The sequence below is a fragment of the Triturus cristatus genome, chromosome 4_1 (genome assembly GCF_964204655.1).
Source record: "Triturus cristatus chromosome 4_1, aTriCri1.1, whole genome shotgun sequence".
Taxonomy (NCBI): domain Eukaryota; kingdom Metazoa; phylum Chordata; class Amphibia; order Caudata; family Salamandridae; genus Triturus; species Triturus cristatus.
Window position 1 is genome coordinate 1132115562 of NC_140585.1, and position 24237 is coordinate 1132139798.

The 24237-nt window shown below is 43.5% G+C and overlaps 1 protein-coding gene across 1 annotated transcript in view; it reads right to left on the bottom strand.

Annotated features, from left to right (window-relative positions):
- Window positions 1-24237, bottom strand: part of SLC13A1 (solute carrier family 13 member 1) — a 206801-nt gene that overhangs the window by 51179 nt on the left and 131385 nt on the right. The window contains exons 12-14 of the mRNA XM_085654191.1: window positions 22970-23067; window positions 17737-17846; window positions 7524-7685 (exon numbers count right to left, since the gene is read on the bottom strand). Of these exons, the coding sequence (XP_085510317.1) occupies window positions 7524-7685; window positions 17737-17846; window positions 22970-23067 (370 nt within the window). The remainder of the gene's footprint in view (window positions 1-7523; window positions 7686-17736; window positions 17847-22969; window positions 23068-24237) is intronic.

Sequence of the window (24237 nt, forward strand, 5' to 3'; positions counted from 1 at the left end):
GAAATTGTCAATATGTTTGTACAATTGTCGATACATATAGTGGTTTGCTGGTAGCTTTTCCATGTAAGCAAGCCACCCAGTTGAATACCATAAAGACATTAGAATTGATTATGATGTATTATGGTGTGCCATTCCAAATTCAATCTGATAACGCATCCCATTTCCGTGGAAGATTGGTACAGGAATTCTGTGTGGAAAATAATATCGAATGGATATTTCATATACCTTACTACCCGCAGGCCTCAGGCCTGGTGGAGAGATTGAATGGCCTGCTAAAGGATCAGTTACGAAAGTTAACAGATGACAAGTATAAAAATTGGCGAGACTTTTTACCCCAAGCACTATTGATTCTGAATAATCGTCCTTTTTTAAATGCTGAATCTCCACTTATGCGTTTGTTTCCCCCACAGGTTGAGACTATGCCTAATGTGATCAATGAAACTGTGATGTATTGGGAAATTACTTCCGGAGCTCTGGCTCCATGCAGAGCGACCCCAGGGTCGGCAGGCTTAGATTTGCATGCCATGGATGACACCGTTCTAGAAAGCAAAAATCGGGTCATCATTGCTACCGGTGTTGGTATTCATATACCACCGGGGAATTTTGGATTGATCGCCCCTAGATCGGGGCTGGCTGTAAAAGGCATCCAGGTACTTGGAGGGGTAATTGACAGCGACTATCAGGGAGAGATTAAGGTACTTCTGCTAAATAGCAGTGAGAATGACTTGCTGATACACCGCACCGACCGAGTGGCTCAATTACTCATTATGCCTGTTTTCAGTGGTGAAATAATGAAAGGCACTGCCCCAACTTTGCTAACTGTACGAGGCCAGAAAGGCTTTGGCTCTACGGATAACCCTGGAGCCAAGATTTGGGTGCAATCGCCTAAGAATCCCCCTGAACAAGCAGAGGTTATTGCCACCGGTCAGGATAATACCATTTTGGTTATGAGGCCAGGGAAAGATAGCTGGGAAGCTGTCCCAGCTAATAAATGTTATTTACGAGAATGATTAATGCCTGTGTTTGGTTCTTTTTCAGATCATTCTTTGGATTGTTGCTGCAGGATGTGTCGGTACTGGACACCGTTCGGTCTACTTCGGAGAGAGAGAAGGGATCCCATTAACCCGGGATGAATTGGGAACCAGAGTGTTGCGTTCCTTCAATGCGTGGGACTCGTCATCGAACTTTTGGACACTGCTGGCGAAAAGAGTAACTGATGCCCCTCACTTCTGTTTGACACCGATGAGATCTGTGCACGATATCTTAGCGACGTGCCTAGTTGCTGTCCCCGCCTCGCTGGAGACGTTAATAAGCATCTTTAATGTTTCAAAGGCTCGTCCGAATATTATTTTGGGTGATTTTGCTACCCATGCATATTGTCCTTTATGTACTGAACTGCCGAATGAGCAACTTCCCATCCAATCCCAAATAACTACGTATAACATTACACAAGGTGATCTATGCTTTTTCCTCACATGTAATCCTAATGCAATTTCTGAATGTCTACGTCTCAAGTTAAGAGGCGCCACTGTTCTCACATCTCATGAACGAACTCTGTGTTTCCAGAGGACACCGACCACATGTGTTTCAGTTCAGAACAATATGACTTGCAATAGTTTGGTAGTTACTCCCAGTCACTATCGTGCAATATTGCTACCTACCGGATGGCTTTTCTCATGTGGTAATACTTCCTGGCCCTATGTCCCTGCGAACATTTCCGGAGGCCCGTGTGCCATTACTAGACTCAGTTTACTTATGTTCTCATCACATCCAAATGCCAACTCTCGTGTGCTCCGAGATACAACTACGTTACAGGAGGATTGTGACTCATCTTTGCATTTATATTCCAAGTCTGAATACCTTAGTCTAGCTGTTTCAATTATTGGTGTCCCTGCTTTGGCGGTTTATAATGCTAAATCCATTGGGAAAATGGCTTGCTGGATGGTCAAATCTATTAATCATACTTCCACAGTCTTATCTGACTTACTATTAGACGCCCAGGGTGAACGTAGAGCCATCTTGCAAAATAGAGCAGCCATTGATTATCTTCTGCTTAAACATGGACATGGATGCTCGGACTTTGAAGGCCTTTGCTGTTTTAACTTATCTGATCATACACAATCCATTCGTGCACACATAGATAAATTGCATGACCTAACTAACGAAGTTAGGAAACACATTGATCAGAGCTGGTTTGACTGGCTCTTTAACTGGTTGCCAGACATGAATATGCTACGCCACACATTAGGTGGCATTTTGATTGCTCTTGTTGTTTTAATTTCTATCTGTTGTTTTATTCAGTGTATCCCTTCACTGCTTCAATTCTGCACATCTGGTACTAGACATAGATCAGTTAGTTTTGTTTCATATTATTCTTCCACAGATGTTAGTTCCACTTAGTATATATATAATAGACTGAAGTCAAGGGTGGAATGTACTGCTCGATTTTCCCGGCCTTCCGGTGTTGCAGAGCAATCCATATGACTTCAGTCTCTTTCCATCCGAGTCTAAGGACTGGAGTAGTGAGTAGGGCCTATCTATTAGACACTTGTGACACCTTCCCGTGCTCCTACCTTTAGCTCAGGGCCTATATACATAGCCTAGGGAATAGATTCGTTAGCCTTGAGGATAATTTGCCCTATAGTGAGGTTGTTTCATGGAGCTGTGTTGAATTCAGGCCTGGTAGGCCTCAAACGGGAGAGACTCCATCTTTCTTTCTGCTCCGGCAGCCCGGGACCTTTCCAGAGGGAGGGGGATGTTTTAGTTATGAGGTGTTATTCGCTCGGAGAGAACCGGTTCAGGCCGGCCCTTATCGAAGGATTGTATTTTTCTTCATGCCGAAGACACTACATCAGGCCGGCCGGCTGGGAAAGTGTCCTTGGTGCGGGGAGGTACAGGAATTTGGTGGGCGGCAGGTTTCGAGCTGGAAATTTCCATGAGGGAATGCACTTCTATATTAGTGAAAGTCTGAGTGAGATAAGGGCACTTGCTTCTAGACCATAGGCGGCATCTGGCCGTTAGCAGAAGAGCTATTACTTATTCCAGGGAAGACTGATGATGAACTTGAATCCAAAGAGGAGAGAGTAGCCGATAAGGACGAGGTTCCAGTGACTCGGAGAGGGAGAAGGGAGCAGACCCACAACTGCAGAGGGGTGACTTCCAGGCTAAGCCGAGGCATAGACGAGAAGGGAACCTAGATGACCATTGAGTACGGGCTACGTACCATAAAGGTGAAGTCGACCCCTTTTTCTTTAGAGTATACAACTTAACCTTTCACTTTCCTTGCAGGTTGTCTATATATATAATGTATTCTGCGAATGTGCATGTGGCATTTAAATAAAGTATTTAGCTTGTTGTACGTTAGCATGTGTTGTGTACTTTTGTATAGGAGGATAGCCTATTCCTTAGTTAGAGTTGCCTTAAAATGAACAGAGGTTAATCCTGGTCAGGTAAGTGGTAACTGGATGAGGGGGAAAACAAGCCCCTCGAACTAGAGAACAGGTTGTGCTCAACTAATAGTCTTTGTGTGATCTGATATATGGTAACCCCGATTCCCCTGTTGTGTACCGCAGTAATAATAGGATGAGCTCGTGCTAAGGCTGCCGTGTAGGTAGGAGATTCTGGGTCTGACTGAGGCCGCGAGATCGTGTGTGTGTCGCTGCCGAATGGGTAGGAGATTCTGGACCTGACGGAGGTCGCGAGACTTTGTGTGTTGCTACCGGATGGGTAGGAGATTCTGGGTCTGACTGAGGCCGCGAGATCGTGTGTGTGTCGCTGCCGAATGGGTAGGAGATTCTGGACCTGACTGAGGTCGCGAGACTTTGTGTGTTGCTACCGGATGGGTAGGAGATTCTGGGTCTGACTGAGGCCGCGAGATCGTGTGTGTGTCGCTGCCGAATGGGTAGGAGATTCTGGACCTGACTGAGGTCGCGAGACTTTGTGTGTTGCTGCCGAATGGGTAGGAGATTCTGGACCTGACTGAGGTCGCGAGACTTTGTGTGTCGCTGCCGAATGGGTAGGAGATTCTGGACCTGACTGAGGTCGCGAGATCGTGTGTGTGTCGCTGCCGAATGGGTAGGAGATTCTGGGTCTGCCTAAGGCCGCGAGACTGTGGTTGCTGAGATTGCGAGGCTGTGAGGTATATAATAGGAATTCCCTGTCCTTAGGTGGTACGTATATATGTGGTTATTTGGGTGTAAAAAGACCCTAGGGAAGGGGTAACGTTCTGTTTTGGGTCAGAAGGGCTCTGTAGAGCGGGTTCCACCCGATCCGAAAACCCAAGCAGAACAGTACATTAGCTGGAATATGACACTACCTGGAAGCTAAAGTAAGTAAAAACTACTGTTAAATATATGTTGTGTGCATGCTAGCAGGTGAGAGTCTGTTTATGTGCGCGAGAGTGTGTGAATGTGTTAGTATGTGTAAGCATGTGTGTGTAAGTCAAAGTGAAGGTCAAATGGCCTGCGGTGTCTCTTCTGATACCCCTGTCCATGTGTGCTCTAAATTGAAATGGTTAAAAATAGCTTTCAATCAATCAAAAAGATGCAAAGGTCGTAAATTCGTAATGCATCTCTGAGCAGGAGGCAACACAGGAGGCTATTGTTGGATGGTGACTACGAGGTGCTGTGGTCCACTCGGATTCCATAACCGTGACCTCTTTCCCAATTCTTGTACTATGTGTTTTATTTTAAATAAACTATTCTGGGTATTCCGACGAAAACGACGGAAAAACCCCATATGTTTCAAAATGCTAAAGCGGGTCCCCACACCGCTGAACAAAGAACCACAACTTGGAAGATGAAATCATCCCGCTTTTTATTTATTTATTTTAAAATTTATAAAGCGCAACGTATGCCCGTGGGCGTCTTGGCGCTATAACTCAGCTAATGCCTCCCTGATGACGGAAGCGAATTAAAAAATAATGAGGTACAACATCTACTGGTCAAAAAGCCAGGTTTTCAACAATTTCCTGAATTGGAACAATGTGGGTGTAGATCTAATCACCAATGGAAGAGTGTTCCAAAGTCTGGCTGCGGTGTTAGTGAAACATCGATCTCCCCAGGTGACAGTCTTTTTACGGAAATAACCCACACACCTGGTGAAACGTGTGCCTAAATGCACCGCCAAAGAAAAGCCGGGCAACTCTATGACTAGCACTCGCACTGCCGGAACTGACGTGCCACTGCAATGTCTGGCCCTGACAATGGATCCAGGAAAGGCACCAAAAGAAAACAGGAAGTGGGGAGGGTTGGGTATTCTTATGGATCTTCCCCTAAACAGAAGTATTCAATGAAAAGGGCTTTGGCAGTAGAGTAAGGGATCTCAGGATACACCCTAAGCTTATATTAGTTCGCAATTGGTTGAGGAAGGATTAATCAGAGTAATATGTTTGAGCCCATTGCCATTTGTGCGTGGGCGTTATTAGTCTCCACCGTGGAGGGGGGGGGGCCCGAGGAAATGCTGTATGACCAGAAATGCTCATGGGGTATTCGACTAAGGGGAGGGGGCAGAGTAAGGTCCTTTACAAGTGGGCTGGCACCGGGTGGCCCAATCTTTGTCCCCTGATGTTTTGCGACACAAAAGTCGCTGACTGAATTTTAACACCCACCCACCCCAACATGGCTACATTAGAGCCCATTGTAACTATGAGAATTGCCTGTGAGTAATGTAAACAATAGTGCCTCAGGCGCACTGGAACCAGGGCGTGGGGATCTGATGGACCAACTGCTTCCCCTACAATCGGTATTTTTTACTACCGACAAGAGGATAGTAGGGGGGTCCCATATTCCTTGCTTGCATTAGGGCCAATGCCACGTTTTCCACACTATTGTCTCTCTTGCCTTACAATTGCAGTACAGTAGAGAGTCTTTTCTTCAGTGTCTTACACAGGCAGTTGATCCTGGCAAGCAGAGCTTTGAGAATCCTATGTGGGAAGCTGATCCTGGTTAGCGGGAGCAGTCATTCTTGAAATTAAATTCTTCAGTGTTTCACATTGACCATGCTGGCCAGTGTCGTCAGTGTCTTAAACGGAAAGTTGATCATGAAGAGTGGTGGCTTTGGGGGGCATGAACAGTGGGGTGGGGTGGAATTTGGCAGCCTAGAATCCCCCAAAGCCTTGTTTCCCTGCCTCTTCGGCAGGCCTTAAATCGACTAGGTGTCCGACAATTGGAGCCTCAGCTGGCTGCACCTTCAGAAACCTCTATTCTGGAGACCTGTGCCCCGCAGGCCCACCGAGGCCAAGGCACCAGAAAACCCACCCTTCTGATACGTATTTTTCCAGCCCTGACCCTCCTTACAAGGCGAGAAATGTAATCAATGTCTTTTCCTTTTCTCTTTGTTTTCTTTCACTTTAATTTATTGCCAAATAATAGGGAGCCAATCTACAGGTGAGTTTGGATTCGTGATAGCTGATCAGGTGACCAGGTGGCCTGCTGCTGCCCTGCACCACTGAAGGTGATAGGGTACATCAGCTGTGTATTTAATGAGATTCTTTTCTGAATTGATGTCACATGTGAGAGATAGACATTGAACTCAAATGTGTATGCTCAACCAACCCTCTCTGCAAAAATCGAAATCGCTTTTTAATTCATTCATAGGCATTGGAACACTAGAAGAGATCTAAGGAATGATATGTCTGAGCAACTCCAGGACACGTGGTAACATGTCCTAAGATTAAAACAAATTTATTAATTTCCTGGCCCTTATTTAGGTTCAATGTTATAGGTATACATTCCCAGTGTGAGTGAGTAAAGGCTTAAAATGTGATCTATGGTGCCCTATAAAGGTCCTCCTAGATCATGTATGTATGTATGTATGTGCGGTCTTATATAGCGCTCAAATTACCCTTGGGCATCTCGGCGCTTGCATTGGGAACCTGTCCTGGTTTTTCCCTGTGAGATAACCCGTACTGGGCATCCCCAAGGTGAAAGCCAGGCATCCCGCCGCGAGGGGCCGTTGTGGAGATTAAGCAAGCTTGTTGCCCAGAGCTGCATAGTGTGAACTCATGCTTAGAGAAGGCACCGAAGCAAGAATTATCAAGTCCATGGACAATTGGGCTCCAGACCCTGCCGCGTCGGGAATCGAACCCTGGTCCCAGGTCTGACCTCTGCTTCAGGGTATGCCTCCTCTAACCAGTGAGCTACACTTCATCAAGCCATTTTTCTACATAGCACATTGGTACATGCCGAAATCCAACAAAACTCTCATAGTTTGATGATTTACCTTTCTACTCAGTGCCAGGACGTCTTTCGGCAATCATGTTCTCTATGAAATCGATACTTAAATAAATAAAATAACTTTACTTTGGTTTTTATAACACATTTATATAGGGTTTTTCTTAGGCATGCCATTGTCCACTGAAGCAAGCTGAGCTGGATTAAAAAATGGTTCCTAGACAAATTCCTATTATTTTCTGATCCAAATCAAATCTGTAATACATTGTTAACCAGACCACCTGTTGTACATTTATTTTTTTAATTAAAGTCTCTCACGGAAATAGGCAGAACTTAGAGGCATTCACTTACCAAAGGAGCTAATATCGGCAGAAATATGGTGATGGTCGCAGGATTGCTGGCAACTTCGGTGATCGTGGTAACAATTATCGATGAAATTAGGATGGTCGACCAGATTGGAAGTGATCCAAGAGGAGACAATTTACTTCCGATCCATTCGGATAAGTGTGATTTCTGCACCATAGGAAACAATTCATGATTAAACCAATATCTCTATGGATGGATCTTTTTAAATATCACGTAAGAGCTCCTTAAAATTCTGACACTATATTCCATCTGCAAAAAAGTGAAATAACTTACCTGTGAAAGATATTTGTTTCTTGGGCATCGTCCACATATTAATACCCTTTGAATCGCTCTAACTACTACAAATATATTTCTATGGAACAGTCCATGACAAAAGTGTATGGATGTTGCCATTACCATAACTGAGAAGGATAGTCTGCCCAACATAGCAACCTAAAGATTAACAATAATTTTAAAAGGGAGTGTACATCACACTGAGCCATCCTGCAACCTACAAATAGTTTTGCATTTGTCAGAAGTGACCATCTATAGATTTGCAAACTTTGGGTAGAACAGATAGCAATATCCATAACCCGGTGGCAGGATCTTTCAGAAGCCAGCTGTCTACGTGACAAAAGAATTAAGAGATACTTGTAAGACCTGCATGCCACACATGGACCCAGCTCTAGCACTGTCAAAAGATATAAATGTACATCCAAGAGCCCAGCCGATCTCAACTGAGTGAATCCTGCCAAATCCTGCTGTTGCCTTTTTTCCCCTTATGGAATGATCAATAGGGACGTCAAGTGAGGTCCGATCGGCACCACAGGAGGCTACTGACCGGTCTGGTGTAATCCGGGGAATACGTTTGTGTGCTCCACCATGTTTTCATTGCCTGCGTGATGGAGCACTTGTGTTCGTGGAATAGGCGGACATGCATGTAGGGATGCAGGGCATCAAGCTACAATGAAGACCCAGAAAAGACTGATTATACCCCTGCAACACTTCCCCATCAGTTGTGTTTCCATCGTGAAGACAGATACCTTAATTGACTACATCTTCTGGGTGCCCTACAAACAAGAAGATGGTAGTATTGAGTTCCTGGATTTCTGACATTTTCGGTATGTTTTTGTATCTTCTACAAAAAAAGTTTTGTAGGTGTGGTAAGTTTTTGAATTTCAGTGGCTATTTTGTGCTTGGCTACGTTTTTGATGTTATATAGTATACATAAATAGGTTTACCATTTGTTTTTACATTAACCATTTTTCTGTGGTCGTGTTTGTGCTCAGCGAATTGTGTAGAGAACCTATGTGCTGCCATTGTGTACTAGTTTTCATAGGAAAGTCTTGTGCATGGAGGGGAACATTCTTAGGTTCTCCAGGTTGCATCTCCCGCTGGCAGTTGGGGCGGGCACCTTCAAGGGCGTTGCATCCTGCGAGGTTGTAGTCTGCAACAGTGAGGTTTTCGGCTTGTGCTTAGTTTTTATGTAGGAAGGTGTTGTTAAGTGTGAGATCTTGTGAGGAAACTGAGGCAATTTTAGCTTGTGTGTTTTTGCAGCATAGTATGGTTTTCAAGAGTTATTGGCCGTTTTTATGAAACTAGAATGTGTCAGCCATTTTGTATAATACATTTTGAAAATTTGAATGCTGGTATTTTTGCAGGGGCTTGTAAACAAAATATTCAATACTTTCCTTATCGTTCAATGGTGCTGGCTGTCTCGTATTTTGGGCTATGACAAAATTAAGAGTGTTTTAGAATTACCATTCAGGAGTATTTGTAATTATGTCTGATAATGCTATGAGATCAAGGTCCTATCTGGTACAGAATTGGTAAAAGCAGGAGGCAGAGCCGAAGGGGCAGATTTACAAGCCCATTGTGCCGACTTTATGCCGCTGTTGCCTCACTTCTATAACGTAGCGGCGACGTAAACAATGTGCCACTATGCGACATATTTACATCGTGACCCATCTAGAGAGATAGGTCACATTGTAAAGCCCTGCGCTATATTATACCTGCGTCAGGTATAATGTATGCAAGGTGGGCGTTCCGTCACAAGGAAGCCTCGTAAAGTGACACAGAGAACTCTTAACGTAACTTTTACGACGCCACTGTATCAAAACCTTGCGCCTGCTTGACACGACTCCAGCAATGCACTGCTCTAATGCCGACAAGATGCGTTACGCATCTGTGTATCCTAGCGCTACGATGCACCGCATTGTAAATGCGGCGCATCAATGGTGGCGCAAGGCTATTTTTGCGTCACACAAGTTAACTGGCACATCCCTGAATCTGCCTGAAGCATTGTTAACTCTGAGGAAACTCATTTCGCACTTAAAGAAGCTTCTAATGCCTTTATAAAGCTTGATGATGAAAAAAGGGAATAACTCAATGGAAATAAGACATCTGAAGAGCCACCCAGAGGATGATGATATGCTTTCGAGTAAGTATATAAGAAAATTCGAACACCATTAAAGTCCTCATGTCAGGGAAAGCACTTTCCTGCTTCAAAAAAGTTCAGTTAAAAATTTGTTATTTAATGGTCAATTAGAGAAAGGTGTTCAAAAGAACAGCAGCAAAATGTGCCCCTGCTCCACAGGCGAAGAAACGGGATATGACGAGTAAAGCTTATATTTTGCTGATGAGTATGCTAATGTGCATTATTATGCCCCAGATAAGTTTTGGGAGCCTTTTGTTTTGGGAGCTTATATAGATTTTCGGGAAGACGAATTTCTAGAGGCTGTAGAACATGTTCAAAGTACTTTCAATTTTCTAGCTAAAGATGCACAGGCTTAATCGTCTAGCTTATGTGGCAAAACATAATATGTAATCTATCAGGAACCTCTTAAAAAAAGGAAATAAGACATTTTATGTAACTAGAGTGCTCTAAACCTGATGTGGGCAATAAACTGTGCAATACTCCCGATATTGAACCAGACTTTATAAGATTATTTTTTAAACCACTCCGTGATCGATGGAAGGATGTATGGAATTGCGAGTCTAAGGTCACATTTTCCTAGTTAGCCTTAAAGAACTGCTTCAGACTAGTGGTTTTCAAATATTATGATGGAATAACCATTAAAAAGGCCAGGTTTACAGTCCTTTTCCAAATTTAAGTAGATGGGTTTCTTTTTAAAAAAGTTAGAGGCAAGGAGTTCCAAAGCTTGGTGGTGGTATGGGCTTGGAGATTTTACCTCCCCATTTTACTTTAAGCACCCTAGAGACGATCATATTTCCACAATCCGAGGACCTGAGAGGTCTAGCCAGGATTTAAGGTTTAAAATATTGTGACAACTGCTACAGACCAAGGCCATACAGAGCTTTAAAGGCTATGCTTAGGTCCTTACATTGAGTACGCTTGACTATAGGCAGCCAGTGTAGTTGTGTGAGAGCCTTAGAGACCAGGTCATAGCGTGTGAGCCCAAACAGGACTCTAGCTGCTGCATTCTGGACAGCCTGAAATTTATGAATGCTGCGCTTACTCGCACTGGTCAATAAGACATTTAAGCAGTCAAGCCTGGATGCAATAAGTGCCATGAACACTGTTTTTCTTAAATTAAAAGGGATAAAAGGAAGCAAATTCTTCAGTATTTCAAGAATGAAGAAGCAGGCGGATATGATTGGTTGATCTGGGTTTCAAATTATAGATTGGTATCAAAGAGGACATCAAGATTTTTCACTTTGTTTGAAGATGAATTCCCAAAGAGCATAACTTCAGTTTTTGACAAATTGAATTATAGACAGTTGTTTGCCCTGCATCCACTTTCCTATATGGCCCATGCAGTCTTGAAATCGAACTGCAATATCAGCAGGTGCACTGTTTTTTTTTCTAGTACTCATTTGTCAAAATTATGCTCTGGTATCAGAAAAGTCAAACCGACTGAGGCAAGGAACACCCGGTCTCTCCACAAGGGAGGCTTGTAGGAGCATCCGGGGTCAAACGAAGGCCTCCTGCTTAGTAGGTAGGGCTGACTCCTCTGTACAGGTGCAGAGTAGGTGACCCCGGAACTGGTGCAACCTGTGTAGCATATCGCTAATCATTGGACCGTAGGTTTTCAAGGTAACAAGAACATGCAACATACAAGAAACTGAGGAGAAAAAGAAAGAAAGAAAGAAAAGAAAAAAGGGGGAAAAGGGGAAGAAGAGTTTCAATACTCAGTGTGTTAAATTGGAAACATATGACTTAAACCAGTCATCCCAGAGTTTCCAAAATTTAGATCTCTTAACAAGTTTGTTAGCCTGGTCAAGAGACAATACCTTTTGTACAGGGGAACATGGCGGCCGTCAGTTAGTGCAGGTCGCGAGCTCTCTCATGCACTCGGTGAAATACACGAAGACTACCTCTGCCAGGGATCTCCACAGTAGCATAGCGACGGAGTAAAGCTGCTAACTCCCTACGGCTCCACGGTTCCCGTGAGGATCGTGTGCTCTTCGCTGCCTTGCAACGGCGGGGCACGTGCAAAGCAGTGTGTGGGCAGAGGAGGCAGCGCGGCTTGGCAGGGGCCGGCACACCAAGGCGAGGATTGGCTTCCAGGGCAGCTGGAGCAGCGGGACAGTAGTCTGCACCTGGAATTGTGCTTGCCTGCCCAGGCAGCGGCTATCTCTCCACGGCGAACCCAGAAAGGTTCGAGTGGAGAATGCTGCATAAAGCCCCCTGATGACCCCGGTAACAAAAATGAAGGGGAATTGTGAAGAGGAAGGAATCAAGTGAGGCCTCTGCCTGTTGTATAAACAGGTACACCCTGAGAAGTTGGGACATCTGGGGTAAAGGGCAAACCTCCTTAAAAGAGAACCCCCTTTTAGTTCCCCAGAAGAATCTAGATACCAGGCCTTCTCGCGCTCGCCTCCACCCCCCCACCCTATTGATTAAAAGGCCACTCGTGGATAAAATATCTCTGACTACAGGAAGAAGGCAGCCTAAAAATAAACCTGAAAGTGTTACAATTACACCTTCACTCTGTTTCTACTTCCAGGTCCAAGCTCAAACAGTCCAACCTGGCCCTATTACTACAGTTGCCTGCCCTTCTTCTGTGCATATAGTCCTGAAATTAGTAGGTCTGTGAGAGCTATGGCGAGTGCTACCACCAGTGGGAATGGGAGAAACACTTTTCGCTTAGAAAATAGGTTCAGCCCCCTGGTAACAGCAGCAGAGAATGGGGTACTGGCTCACAGTAACACTAGGTCTGAGAACACTTTGAGTCAGACTCTTGACCAAAGAGAAGTGTCCACTGTAACGGTTGGCCTGATGGAACAGTCCCCCACAGAGAAACTTCTATCTACCCTGTTAACGGAGATTAGGGAAAAGTTTGCAGCCTCCGAGCTAAACCAACAAAAGTTCCAGGGTGCATGTGAGGTGCTGGAAGATAAGATCAACAATTTATTGGAATAGTTGGGGCAATGGAGGTGTCTTTTGAAGATCTTTCTAAACAAGTTGATACTAATAAGAACAAGATTTCGAATTTGGGGAACAGCGACAGAGAACTTCGGGATGAATTAGAAGCTTTCGAAAACAGTGCCAGGAGAAATAACATCATGATTTTGAATGTCCCGGAAGGTCTTGAGGGAGAAGATATTAGAAGCTTTACCATCAGCCTCCTCAAATAATTTAACATGGATATAGAGGAACAGAGTTTAGAAGATGATATCCAGAGAGTTCACAGAGACCCGTTCTCCAAGAGACCTGGGAAGAAAAACCTGAGAAGGATCTTGGTGAATTTCAAGTTGTATTCAATTAAGGAGAAAATCCCTGCTGGCACCCTTAAAGTAGGGACATATAAGAAAGGAGAGGGGTCTTTCCGCATCAGATCATACATCTCTCCCGCCATCCTGGGATGTTGCTGCCATAACTATACTCCTTAAACAAAATAGGAATCCGAGGTACTGTAAATCCTACATACCTATTTCCCTTCTTAACAGTGATTACAAAATATATACCCAGATCTTAAAAAAACAACTGGATAAGGTGGTGGGAACTTTAATCCACACTGATCAAAAAGGTTTTATTAAGGGGAGACAGCTTCATGAGTTAAACCATTACTCGATAGGTGCAATTGACATGGCAAGAGAATTTTGCAGTAATGACTTTTGATGTAACAAAGGCCTTTGATAGGGTCAGTTGTCGTTTCCTATACAAAATGATCCAACACTTTAATTAAGAGAGGTCTTCCTAGCAGCAGTTAGGGCCCTTTATAAAAACCCCTCTGCCAAGGTCTAGATGAATGAAAACCTTACTATGTCAATAAACATCAGCAGGGGGACTCGGCAGGGATGCCCCCTTCCCCCCTGCTCTTTAACCTTTATATTAAGCCGTTGGGATGTAAATTAAGGGCATGTCTGAATATCCACCCTTTCGTCTGTAATGGTTGGGCGAAGATTGGGCTATATGCAGATGATTTAATGATCTTTACAGGAGATCTGCATCGCCTCGCTCCCTACAATTTAGGAACAGTTGGAAGGGTTTGTGAGGGTATCTCGGTACTCCAATAACCAGCAAAAAACAGAGGTAATGCAGTGGAACACCCACTATATGAGTGAGTTAAAAAGACAAGAAATAAGATATTTGGAAGTCAAAATAATTTGGAGAAACTAGCTCAGGTGAATTTTGATAAACTAGTTGCTGGAGTCAAAACACTGTTACGAGCTTGGGGTGCACTCCCAGTATCCTTTTTAGGCAGATCAAATCTCCGGAAAATGTCAATTCTCCCGAAGTTTACCTTTTTGTTTAACACCATTCTTTTCGAATTTGAGAAGGTTTGGTTTAAGAAAGTGCAGGGGGAGTTCTCTAGTTTTATTTGGGGAAACAAAAGGCCTAGAATTTTGTGGAAGAAGCTCCGAAGAAAATAAGAATACGACGATATCGCTAGTCCAGACCTCTATCAATATTAAAGCACTTTCCACCTGAAGAACTTTTGCGTTTCAACTATTTTTTTGTTTTTAATACACTTGACCTTTATTGTAAGCAGCCTTCTAGAGTTGTGAAGATTTAAGGTTTCCAAATCAAAACAGCAAAATAATTTTTATGTTTTCCAGAAGCTAGGGAGGAAGACATTACTAAAGAGGTGATACATTTTTTTAGAAAAGTGTTTGTTCATGATTAAGAGGTCAGGAAGAGTGATAAGTATACTGCTCTCTTTTAGTCAATCTGTGTTTGCAGGGCCATTGCATTACAGCAGCAGTCTTCAAACGTGGTTATGCTGAGCCCCTCTTGAAGACAATACAATTACCTGGGCAGCCCAAGACATGACCTGCTTAAATGGTGAACACTGAACACTGTCACCATAGCCTTTTGGAATTTAAGGAGTGTTTGGTCCTAAACCGAAAAATAGCATAATAAACATGATATTCAGGGATGCATGCCCCTACCCCTCCTGTCTAAACATTGGATGTGAATATTGCCGAACAGAGTACAAAGCATTGGCAGCAAGGCATTGCAAGCTTCCCTCACACACATTCTGTTCACAGAAGTCGTCGCAGTGTAAGTTTCCCTCAAATGCAAAACAGGTATGGCACTGGCAGTAACTATGGAAGATGGAACAGGTATCACACGAGCATCAGAAAGCCAAACTAGGGGCCAGCGGCCTACTGTGAGGGGCAGGGACTTGCTTTTCGACATTAATGTCACTGCTAAGATGGCATTAGTTTGCCAACCAAGCTCTTCCCCTGGATCTCTTAGGGTGTTAGCTGGTTCTAACATTACCTCAGCCAGTCCACACAAACTGTAATCTGGACTGCATAGCCCCTAAGCCAACACTGGGAGATTTCAAGATATATCTCAGCCATCTATTCATCAGCCACCCTAAAGTTAGTCCTCCTCAGAGGAGGTCCTCTGCCAGTACTAACATGCTTTCAGCCGGTCTCATGAATCAGCAATCGATTCCTCTGCCAGTCCTACGATGTCCTTAGCTGGTCTCAGGAATCACTGTTAGTAGATCAGAAAAGGCTAGCTGGTCCCCTGACCCTCAAGCACCCTGAAGTAACTGTCTGTGCTCAGTATTTAAATATAAACCCCATGGACTGGACCTTAACCTTCCCACAAACAACCTCAACTTGCCCTCTGCCCATCATATGCCACCCTGTACTGGGCCTCAGATTACCCAAGAGACCCTTTGTTTGCCAGCACGAGTCACCCATTCCTAACAGTCAGATGCCTTGGCTGAACATCACATTCCCTCAGCTGGCTCTCTCTGGCCACAAGCTGGCTCTTACAGATGTTAGCCTATCACACAGGTTTAAAGATGGCGCCAGTTTTCGATAAATCCTCAGAAATCCAAAGTGCCTCTCATCTATAACTCAATGTCTCTCTTCAAACCCTAAGAGAACCTCAGTCCATAGAAGCCATTTAGAGGACTCCTCTAGTTCTCAGAGTCACTTTCCTTGCCTGCACAAGCCATGACAACCCATGCCAATCTGCCCTTAGTTCCTCATGCAATAGAGTTGCTAGAAGCCTGCATTCAGTGTACATCAAGACATTTTATTAATCTGCAGCCTTATGGTACCATCCAATGGTATTACATAAAACGGTGTGCCCTCCCGTTGAAACATCTGGTGAGACCCCAAATATGTAACCTACTGTGACCACTCCACATGTATACAAAATCCTTAAATTGAGTGTCCCATCTGAGGCTGGGGACTTCCTACCACACAGGGGCCTAAGGATCCAATGTTTTTCCCCTATTTCTACCTAACTTGAAACAAACTGAGACTGCCCGCGGGAACATGAAAGACCCCTTTGCAGCATTGTGCAGAAGACATATTCATATTTCTGCTAAACTGTGATACTCTGTGATAGGAAGCTGTATGCCAAAAAAGGAAAAATAGTTCTGTGTATGAACAGCGCATACGCACAAATATGTACATACACACATATATATAAAACGTGTTTTCACAGGCACAGACAGCTGACAGGAAGAATCATGGACATTTTGAACAACTTAGCAGCATAAAAGCTACCACACCATTTTGTTTCTCCTCACTGTACTGTATCTGGTTCATGCATTGGCGGTGGTACAAACAGCAACACGGGCAGACTAAGGCAGATATCCATTTTGATAGTTTATCTACAGATCTCTCTTAAATCATAATGTTTAGCATAATTGCACTATACTGAAGTTACAAGAGACACAAGCTATTTTTGGAATCATCTTTAAATTCAGTAATACAATGAAAGATTTAGGAATTATAGATACCAGTGATAACAACAATGCCTGGCAAAATGTAGACAACTGTCCACCCAGTATGTGGCAATTTGTAGACAATTGTCCACCTGTATATTCAGCTATGTTCAGTTTAATTGGGCAATATCCCACTCTGATAATTTAATTGCTCATTCGTAGCACACCATTAAACAGCAACAATAAACATTCATTGAGACTCAAAATGCTAAGGGAAATGTGAGGCTAAATAAAGAAGAGCCCTTTGACAACTATTCTTAGTGTGCTATGATTCAGCTTTATTGTCTGTACCACATGCAGTGTCTATGAAGTCTAGTGGATAAAGGTCTGATATAACTTTAGCAGGCACTATGCTTAAAAGTGATGGGTGTTATTTGCAAAGGTCTACCCAGCATTGAGATCGACAGACTGAGGTTTCTTTCAAAGCACCACACTTATGTTATTGTGGAACCTTCATTTAACAGTCTGGACTTCAGCTGGATGTGGACTCACACAGGAGTCACCTGCCTTTTTCTGGACATAGGCTCACATGAGAAGCCTCAAGACCTTCACCTGGTCCCAAACCCACTGAGGAAGCCACTCAGCTGGGCACGGGCACAGGAAGTCTCTCAGTTTTCAGCTAGAAATTACCTCATACTAGAGCACACTTGACCCGGAGCTATGTATAGACTCACGCAAGAAGCTTTCTGTCTTTCAGTGACCAAGCCTTCTGCAGGGCCCAGGCTCACGCACAGCCACCTGGACTTCAAAGGATAGACTCAGAAGGATGGCCACCGGCCTTCAACTGGACATATACTGTCATGGAAAGCCATGTGGCCTTCAGCTATACATTACTTTTAAGGATGTCAATTGTTCTTCATCTAAATGTTGGCTCTAATGGAAAGACAGCTTGGCAATCAGATGGACACATGCTGAAATGAACTAAACATGTTTTTTCTGAATGGATAGTTTGGCTAACAGTTGTTCATGCTGGAGGTCAATTAAAGCAGCAGTTAAAAAGGCTTCCAAAGCTTGCAAAAGTTAGCAGATGCCAGATAAGGTAAAGACATTACCTCACATCCTTCGGCTAGGGCGAAGCCTCCACCAACCAGTATAGCAATCTCCCATGGCATGCAGGCCTGGAACTCTTTCCACGTGATCAGTGGCTCATAGTCGAAAGAGCCTGGAATTACATTAAAGTATGAACAGTATAAACTAATAGAGCACTATTAAATAATGTACATACTAAAAATAGGACTCATCCACTGATAGAAAGTACGAAGATAAAACAGCTTTCGCAACACAGGCTACCAGTCATAACTCAAACATAACTCTTACTGTCAAAAGCAAACGGGTATTCGGACAATATATCACGTTAAAAATATCCAGACGTAGAACTATCGAGTTTTTAATATCATGATCCACAAATATCGTGATGCAGGAATATCGTTTTCAAGTATCAAGAATATTGATTTTCTAAGGTAAGTAATATCAATGTCAAAAATATTATGGTTTTCTACATTTATGTTTATGTGAAAATAATGTATAAAAATATAGTTGTAAAAAATATAGTTTTCTAATTATCTTTATGTATTTTAGTATATGTTTTAATTGTATATGTTATAAAAAAAATTGTGGTAGCGGGTTGTGGGGTTTGTAGGGGTACATGGTGGGAAGTAAATTAATTATTATTATTAATGAAAAATGTATTTTAATTAAAATTAAATATTTAATTGATACTAAATCATAGAAATTGTGATTAATTACGTTTTTTAGTTTTATTTTAGGTGCAGATCGTGGGATTTGTAGAGGTAAAGGGAGGGAAAGAAATTAATTTTAATTATTTAATAATTAATATTGATTAATTATTTATTTGATAACTATGTAAATTCTGTAATTAATTCATTTTTTAGGTTTTATTTTAGGTGTGGATTATGGGTTTGTAGGTATATAGGGTGTAAAGTAAATTAATTATAATTGATTAATATTTAATTTTAATTAAAATTATTTTTCTAATTGCTAATTAATTATGTAAATTGTATAAATATTACAATGTTTAAGATATATTTTAGGTGCAGGTTGTTGGAATTTTAGGGGTATAGGGTAGGAAGCTAATTAAAAAATAATGTATTTATAATTAGATAATAATTTTAAATTGATAATTATGTAAATTGTGAAATTATCATATTTGTTAAGTTATATTTTGGGTATGTGTTCGTTAGTTTATAGAGAAATAGGATGGTAATTAAATCAACATTAATTAATTACTAATTAATTATTCATTTTAATTGAAACATTTAATTAATTTATACTTTTGTAAAAACTTTAATAATTTGTTTTTATATGTTATATATTAGGTGTGTTGTTATGGAGAATAGGGTGGGAAGTTATTTAACTAATAATACATTAAAAAATATTTAGTCATTTATTACAAATTGTTTTATTTATTACTTAATATGTTAATTGTGCTATACTTTTTTAAAATTTCAATCACAGTGTAATTGTTATAATGTTTGTGAGAATATAGGGCCCAATTACGATGACGGTGAGAGCGCCACTGACAGCCCGTCAGTGGCGGTCCCAACACCATTGATGACCGAATCACTGCCTGCCACATTACGATGGTGGCCAGTGTGGTCGCGGTCGGCATAGGGGCTCATAGTCCCTACAATGATAGCGGTGCCTACCAGGCACTGCCCTAGCACTGCCCTAGGGATTACGTTGTCCCTTTCCGCCCGCTTGTTCATGGCAGTTAACCTCCGTGTGTAGCCATGGGAGCCAGCAGCTTCTCTTTTCCTGACTCCTTCAACTCTCCCAGATACAGGCACAGGGAGTGGGTCAGGCCCACCACTACTGGGGAGGGGGTGACAGGGCTCCCCCTTTACTTTTGGCCCTTGGAGGTCGAGAATGGGTTCCTCCAGGGATGTGGGACAAAAGAAGAATCTGGGGGGCCACATGCATGCCCCTTCCTCTGACTAATTGAAAGCAGGGGCCCCCTGGCTGAAAAGGCCCCCATGACAATAATTAGACTGGTGAGAGGGCCCCAAGCACACCCCTCTCTCTGGGTGCAAATAAATGAATAATCCTTGCGCTGACCGCAAGCCTCTTGCCCAACCTAGTAGTATTTGTAGGAAATGTAGCAGAGTCCCATTCGCTTCATTCGGTAAAAAAGGCCAAAGGTAACCAATATTCAAAATGCTATAACTCTGGCCCTGTTGGGTCAATTTTGGGCTCGTTTTACTGCTGATGGTGGGCTCTAATCATCAGGTGCAATTACAGCAGACCTCCTCATCTCCAAAGTGGTGCAATCCACCGAGAGCTGGTTCTCCTGGCTCCTTGCACCTTCCACCAGCCTTCCTCCCGGTCTTTGACTCTGGATGCAGAAGTCCAGGACTGTTCCCCAACTTGTCCTCAGGGGTGTAAGGAGACCAACCTCACTCTCCCTAGGGGAGACCCACTGGTACTGGGGTCCACTGGGCAGAGTCCTTAGTCCTTTTTGGGCATTAGGGTGTTCCTCCGTCCAGGTGTCAATGGCAGCCACAGGGTCCAGCAGTGAAGTGCCAAAAACGCCAAGCAAGAGGGTGCCTCCCTCTTGTGAAGAGTTAAAGAACAAGTTGAACTTTATAGAAGTCAGGTACCCCTGGCCAATCCTAGGGGGGCACAGCACCTCTAACCCTCTGTCCCAATCCTCCTGCACAGCATGCTAGGAAAGTAAACAATTGCAGCATCCAGGAGTTAAGTCACATCTCCTCCAGGGGCCTCAACTCTGCTCCTCACTGACATCACTGCCAGGGTCTTTCTCAGTAAATCTTCGAAGGGGAGCAGGCTCCTGTGTTAGTTCCAGACGTCTGGCCCCTTACTTTGTTCAGTGGGCTTGTTCAAGCCCTTCCCCGGTACATTTTGACAGATGATTGATTGATGTAGATCCTTCAGTCCCTCCCCTTTCCTCCTCAGCTGATTGAAGCACTTTTAATTGCTCCCTTTGAGTGGGGAGTCCTTTGCTTCTGCTGCTGGAGAGAAATGTAACTAAACCTGCACAGCAGAGCGACAAAAAACCCGGAATCGGATCATGGGCTGAGCCAGAGAAATATGAAGATTCTGGATGAGCGATTAGTTGTACTGATATCTTTTTGGAACTTGCGGAATTCATTTTCCTGCATTGGTTACACCCCCTTTAAATACTTGACTAGCCTCTGTAGGCCAAAGGGAATTGAAACTGCACTCTAAGGTAGTTTACTTCCTTTTGGTATCATAAAGTGTCACAACAGACAAAATAGTAAATCACACTGACTTTCCCTATTAGTGTACACTAACATTATAGGGCCTACCCCAAGTCAATATCTAAACCTGCAGAGTCCCCGCTGCACTAGGCTACCTGTGCGCAGTTACCAGAGTGCTCACAACAGAAGTCTCAGAACACCCAGCCAGCGCAAGTGTTCAGGGGTTACCAACCAAGTACCCCTTACCCTTGTTACGTCGCAGCGGCCTTATCTTTAAAAGCAGACACTTGCAGTAAAAATGGGCAGTCCTTTGCCATGTCATATGATGAATGAAATAGGTACTTCCAATCTAGAAAAGACATTGTCAGTAGGTAGTTTTAGTTAGGACCTAGTTTCCATAGGCAAAGCCTTTTTTGTTTTGGTAATTACTTTGGCACAGTTTGACGAATCCTTACAAAACTTTCAAAACTAGTTTGACACTCACTTCAGCAGCTGTCTAGAGAAATTTGTGGTGATTTGTCATGTGAGAGCTGAGAAAAAGGGTGTCCCAAAACACGTTTTGCCCATGCAATTTCCCACAGTGATTTTAGACACGACAGATGCCTGAAACACGGAATGTAATTACACCAAATTTGGCAGAAAGCTAGTTCTTGTTCCAAGAAGAATCCTTCTGTGATTTGGTTATAAATTTGTTCAATTATTTTGAGTTTTCAAAGAAGAAAATAAATTTGTATACCTAGGAATGTGAATCTTCTGCAGATACGACATTTCTCATCCTGAAATCTGATTGGCTGCCAACATTTCAGCCAGGAAATGTTAGAAGCCATCGTGGGACTCTGACTCATCCCAGTCCCAAGAAAAAAAGAGAAACAAAAGGAGGAAGGGTCGGAATACCCTGATCCCCTAGGCCTGGTGGTGGGGGTCAAAAAGGTTTTTTATTTCACTTTTACGGTGAATTTGTGGAGACTCGGTGAATCTGTGGCAAAACTTGATTTTCTTTGTGCTCCCAGATGGACCATGTCCAGGGGGAAATACGTTATATATTAAGGGGAGGGGGGTCACATGTGGCCCCCCCCTCCCCAGGCCGATGGGCCGTGCTCCTGTTCTATCTCTGGAGGTCCAGCCTGAGACATAGTGTGTTTGGTCTCGCCTGGCGGGAGCAATTTTAAAGCTCCCACCAAGCAAGAGCAAACAGTAAGCTCGCTCCCAGTGAGCGGAAGGATATAAAATGCCCCCACCCGCTGGGAGCGGACAATTCATCTGTTTCCCTGCCCTCTACAAAGTGGGTAGGGAAACAGATGAAAAAATATGCTCCCACACAGAGGGAATTTCGTTGCGCGAGCTGCATCGCATTTTGCGATGCAGCGCGTGCAAAGGAATTTGTTTTATTTATTTAAATGTGTACTTACCTCCATTCATCCATATTCCGGTGTTTACATTTCCCCACCCTGCCCCTCCCCCGCCCCGCCTCACTGCCCACCGAACTCCCTCCATGGACCGCTACTGCTATTTGTACTGATATAGTAGAATGTGAACATAAAGTGCTAGTGCATTACTTCAACATCATACAGTACAGCCAATGGGTATATAGGAAACATAGCTAAATTCACAATAGCTAAAAAGCTTCTAAGGTAAAATCTCCAAAGTGCCCCAAAAAAACTCCAAACCTATATATACAGCCGCGGCCCGATGCAGGTAAGAGCTGTGTGGCAGTGGGTCTGGGTGGGGCTGGGTGGGGGATTTCAACGGACGATGTCAAAGGAAAATTAATTATTTATTTTCTTTTCCCTCATGATCGTCCGTCGAAATCCTCCCCCCACCCGGCCCCACCTCTCTTACCTGCACGGGCCACGTCTGTATACATATGTGTCATCTGAAAAGACATTTCAAGTATTTTCTCAGTCATGTACATAACGGTTTTAAGGGTTCACTGGTTCATTCACATACACTAATATACTTATTCAAAAGGCTATCCTGGGTGTCAGAACAATGGCTGACACCAGAAGGCCTTTGAGTTTGATTTCTTTCTTAAGAAAGTATTGTTACATTTAACAGGACCATTAATGAGTAGAATAAAGTACGCAACTCTTTCCCCTGAAGCCAGTCCTCTTTGATGAAGGGATGATAAAGAAGAGCAGTCCCAGAAGCAAGGCGGCCGTTGAGTCAGTAGCATAGCCCATGTACCTGGAGAAAGATGGGGGCTGGTTAGTAAGTGATTGCCATGTATCCTTTCTTTACAGACAAATTACCACAAAATGGAAACCATGGCAGGAAAAAAACATGCCAGACATTCTTCACACTTCTGCTGTCATACACTACAGCACAATCTTATGGAACTCTTGAGATATCATGTTTTCCCTTTATCCACATTGTATAGTTTAACAGAGCTACTAACATCCTCTTTAGGAGGTTGGCTTCTTCCAGAAAATCCCACAATGCCTGTGTCTGCTCGGGATACGAGTAGAGAGGCTCTACTAGAGAGATTCCCAACATTGAACAAATACAGATGATAAATACATACACTGGACATTAGCATCATAGATTTTGTTGCTACAAATCCTCTTCAACAGCACGTCCAAAACAGCCTGACTTCGGTCACAACCCCCTTCTAGAGTTCGTGAAGAGGACATCCTCCTCTTTTGGTCTCCACCCTTCCCACTTTTTCTTAGAGCTATTTTCATAGCTTGTGGACACAAAGAGAGGTTATCCTAGAGAATGGTTGTATGCCAGCGGTGTGAGCAGTGGCGGCTGGCATGGGTTGCGGGTGGCAGGGCAGCGGCTGACGCAGGGGGGGAGTCGCACGGGGGGATTGGGGTGCGCAATATAAAAAATATATACTTACCTTGCCACCAGATCCTGTGTCTCTGCTCTCCTCGTCTTGGAACAGGAAGCCCAGCAAGGCCCCACTGACCAATCACAACGCTGCAATGCAGCATTGTAATTTGTTAGCACACAGTCTCCCCTGACCAATCATAACGCTGCAATTGGTCTGAGCGCTGTACACGGCACTCAGCCAGGGACTGGAGTGGTGGGCATGTTCTCCATGCAGGCTGTAATGCAGCCTGCTTGGAGAACAGAGAAAGTGTGCATGACTGGCTTGGGACGACCAAACAGACATTGCGCACTTAGGAGTGGGCAAACCACTCGTTCCTGCCCTGCTCCAAGAGCAGAGCAGCCCCACCCACCCGCACCCCCGCAAATCAGCACGAAGCATAAAATGATAATAACTCAAAGTTATCATTTTATGTTTCGTACTTTGCACTGCTTAAAATCCGCCATAGCAGAGGAGCCGCCTCTGGGTGTGAGGAACATGTGCCTCGTCCATGCCTTGACCAGGAGGACTTAACAACTCCT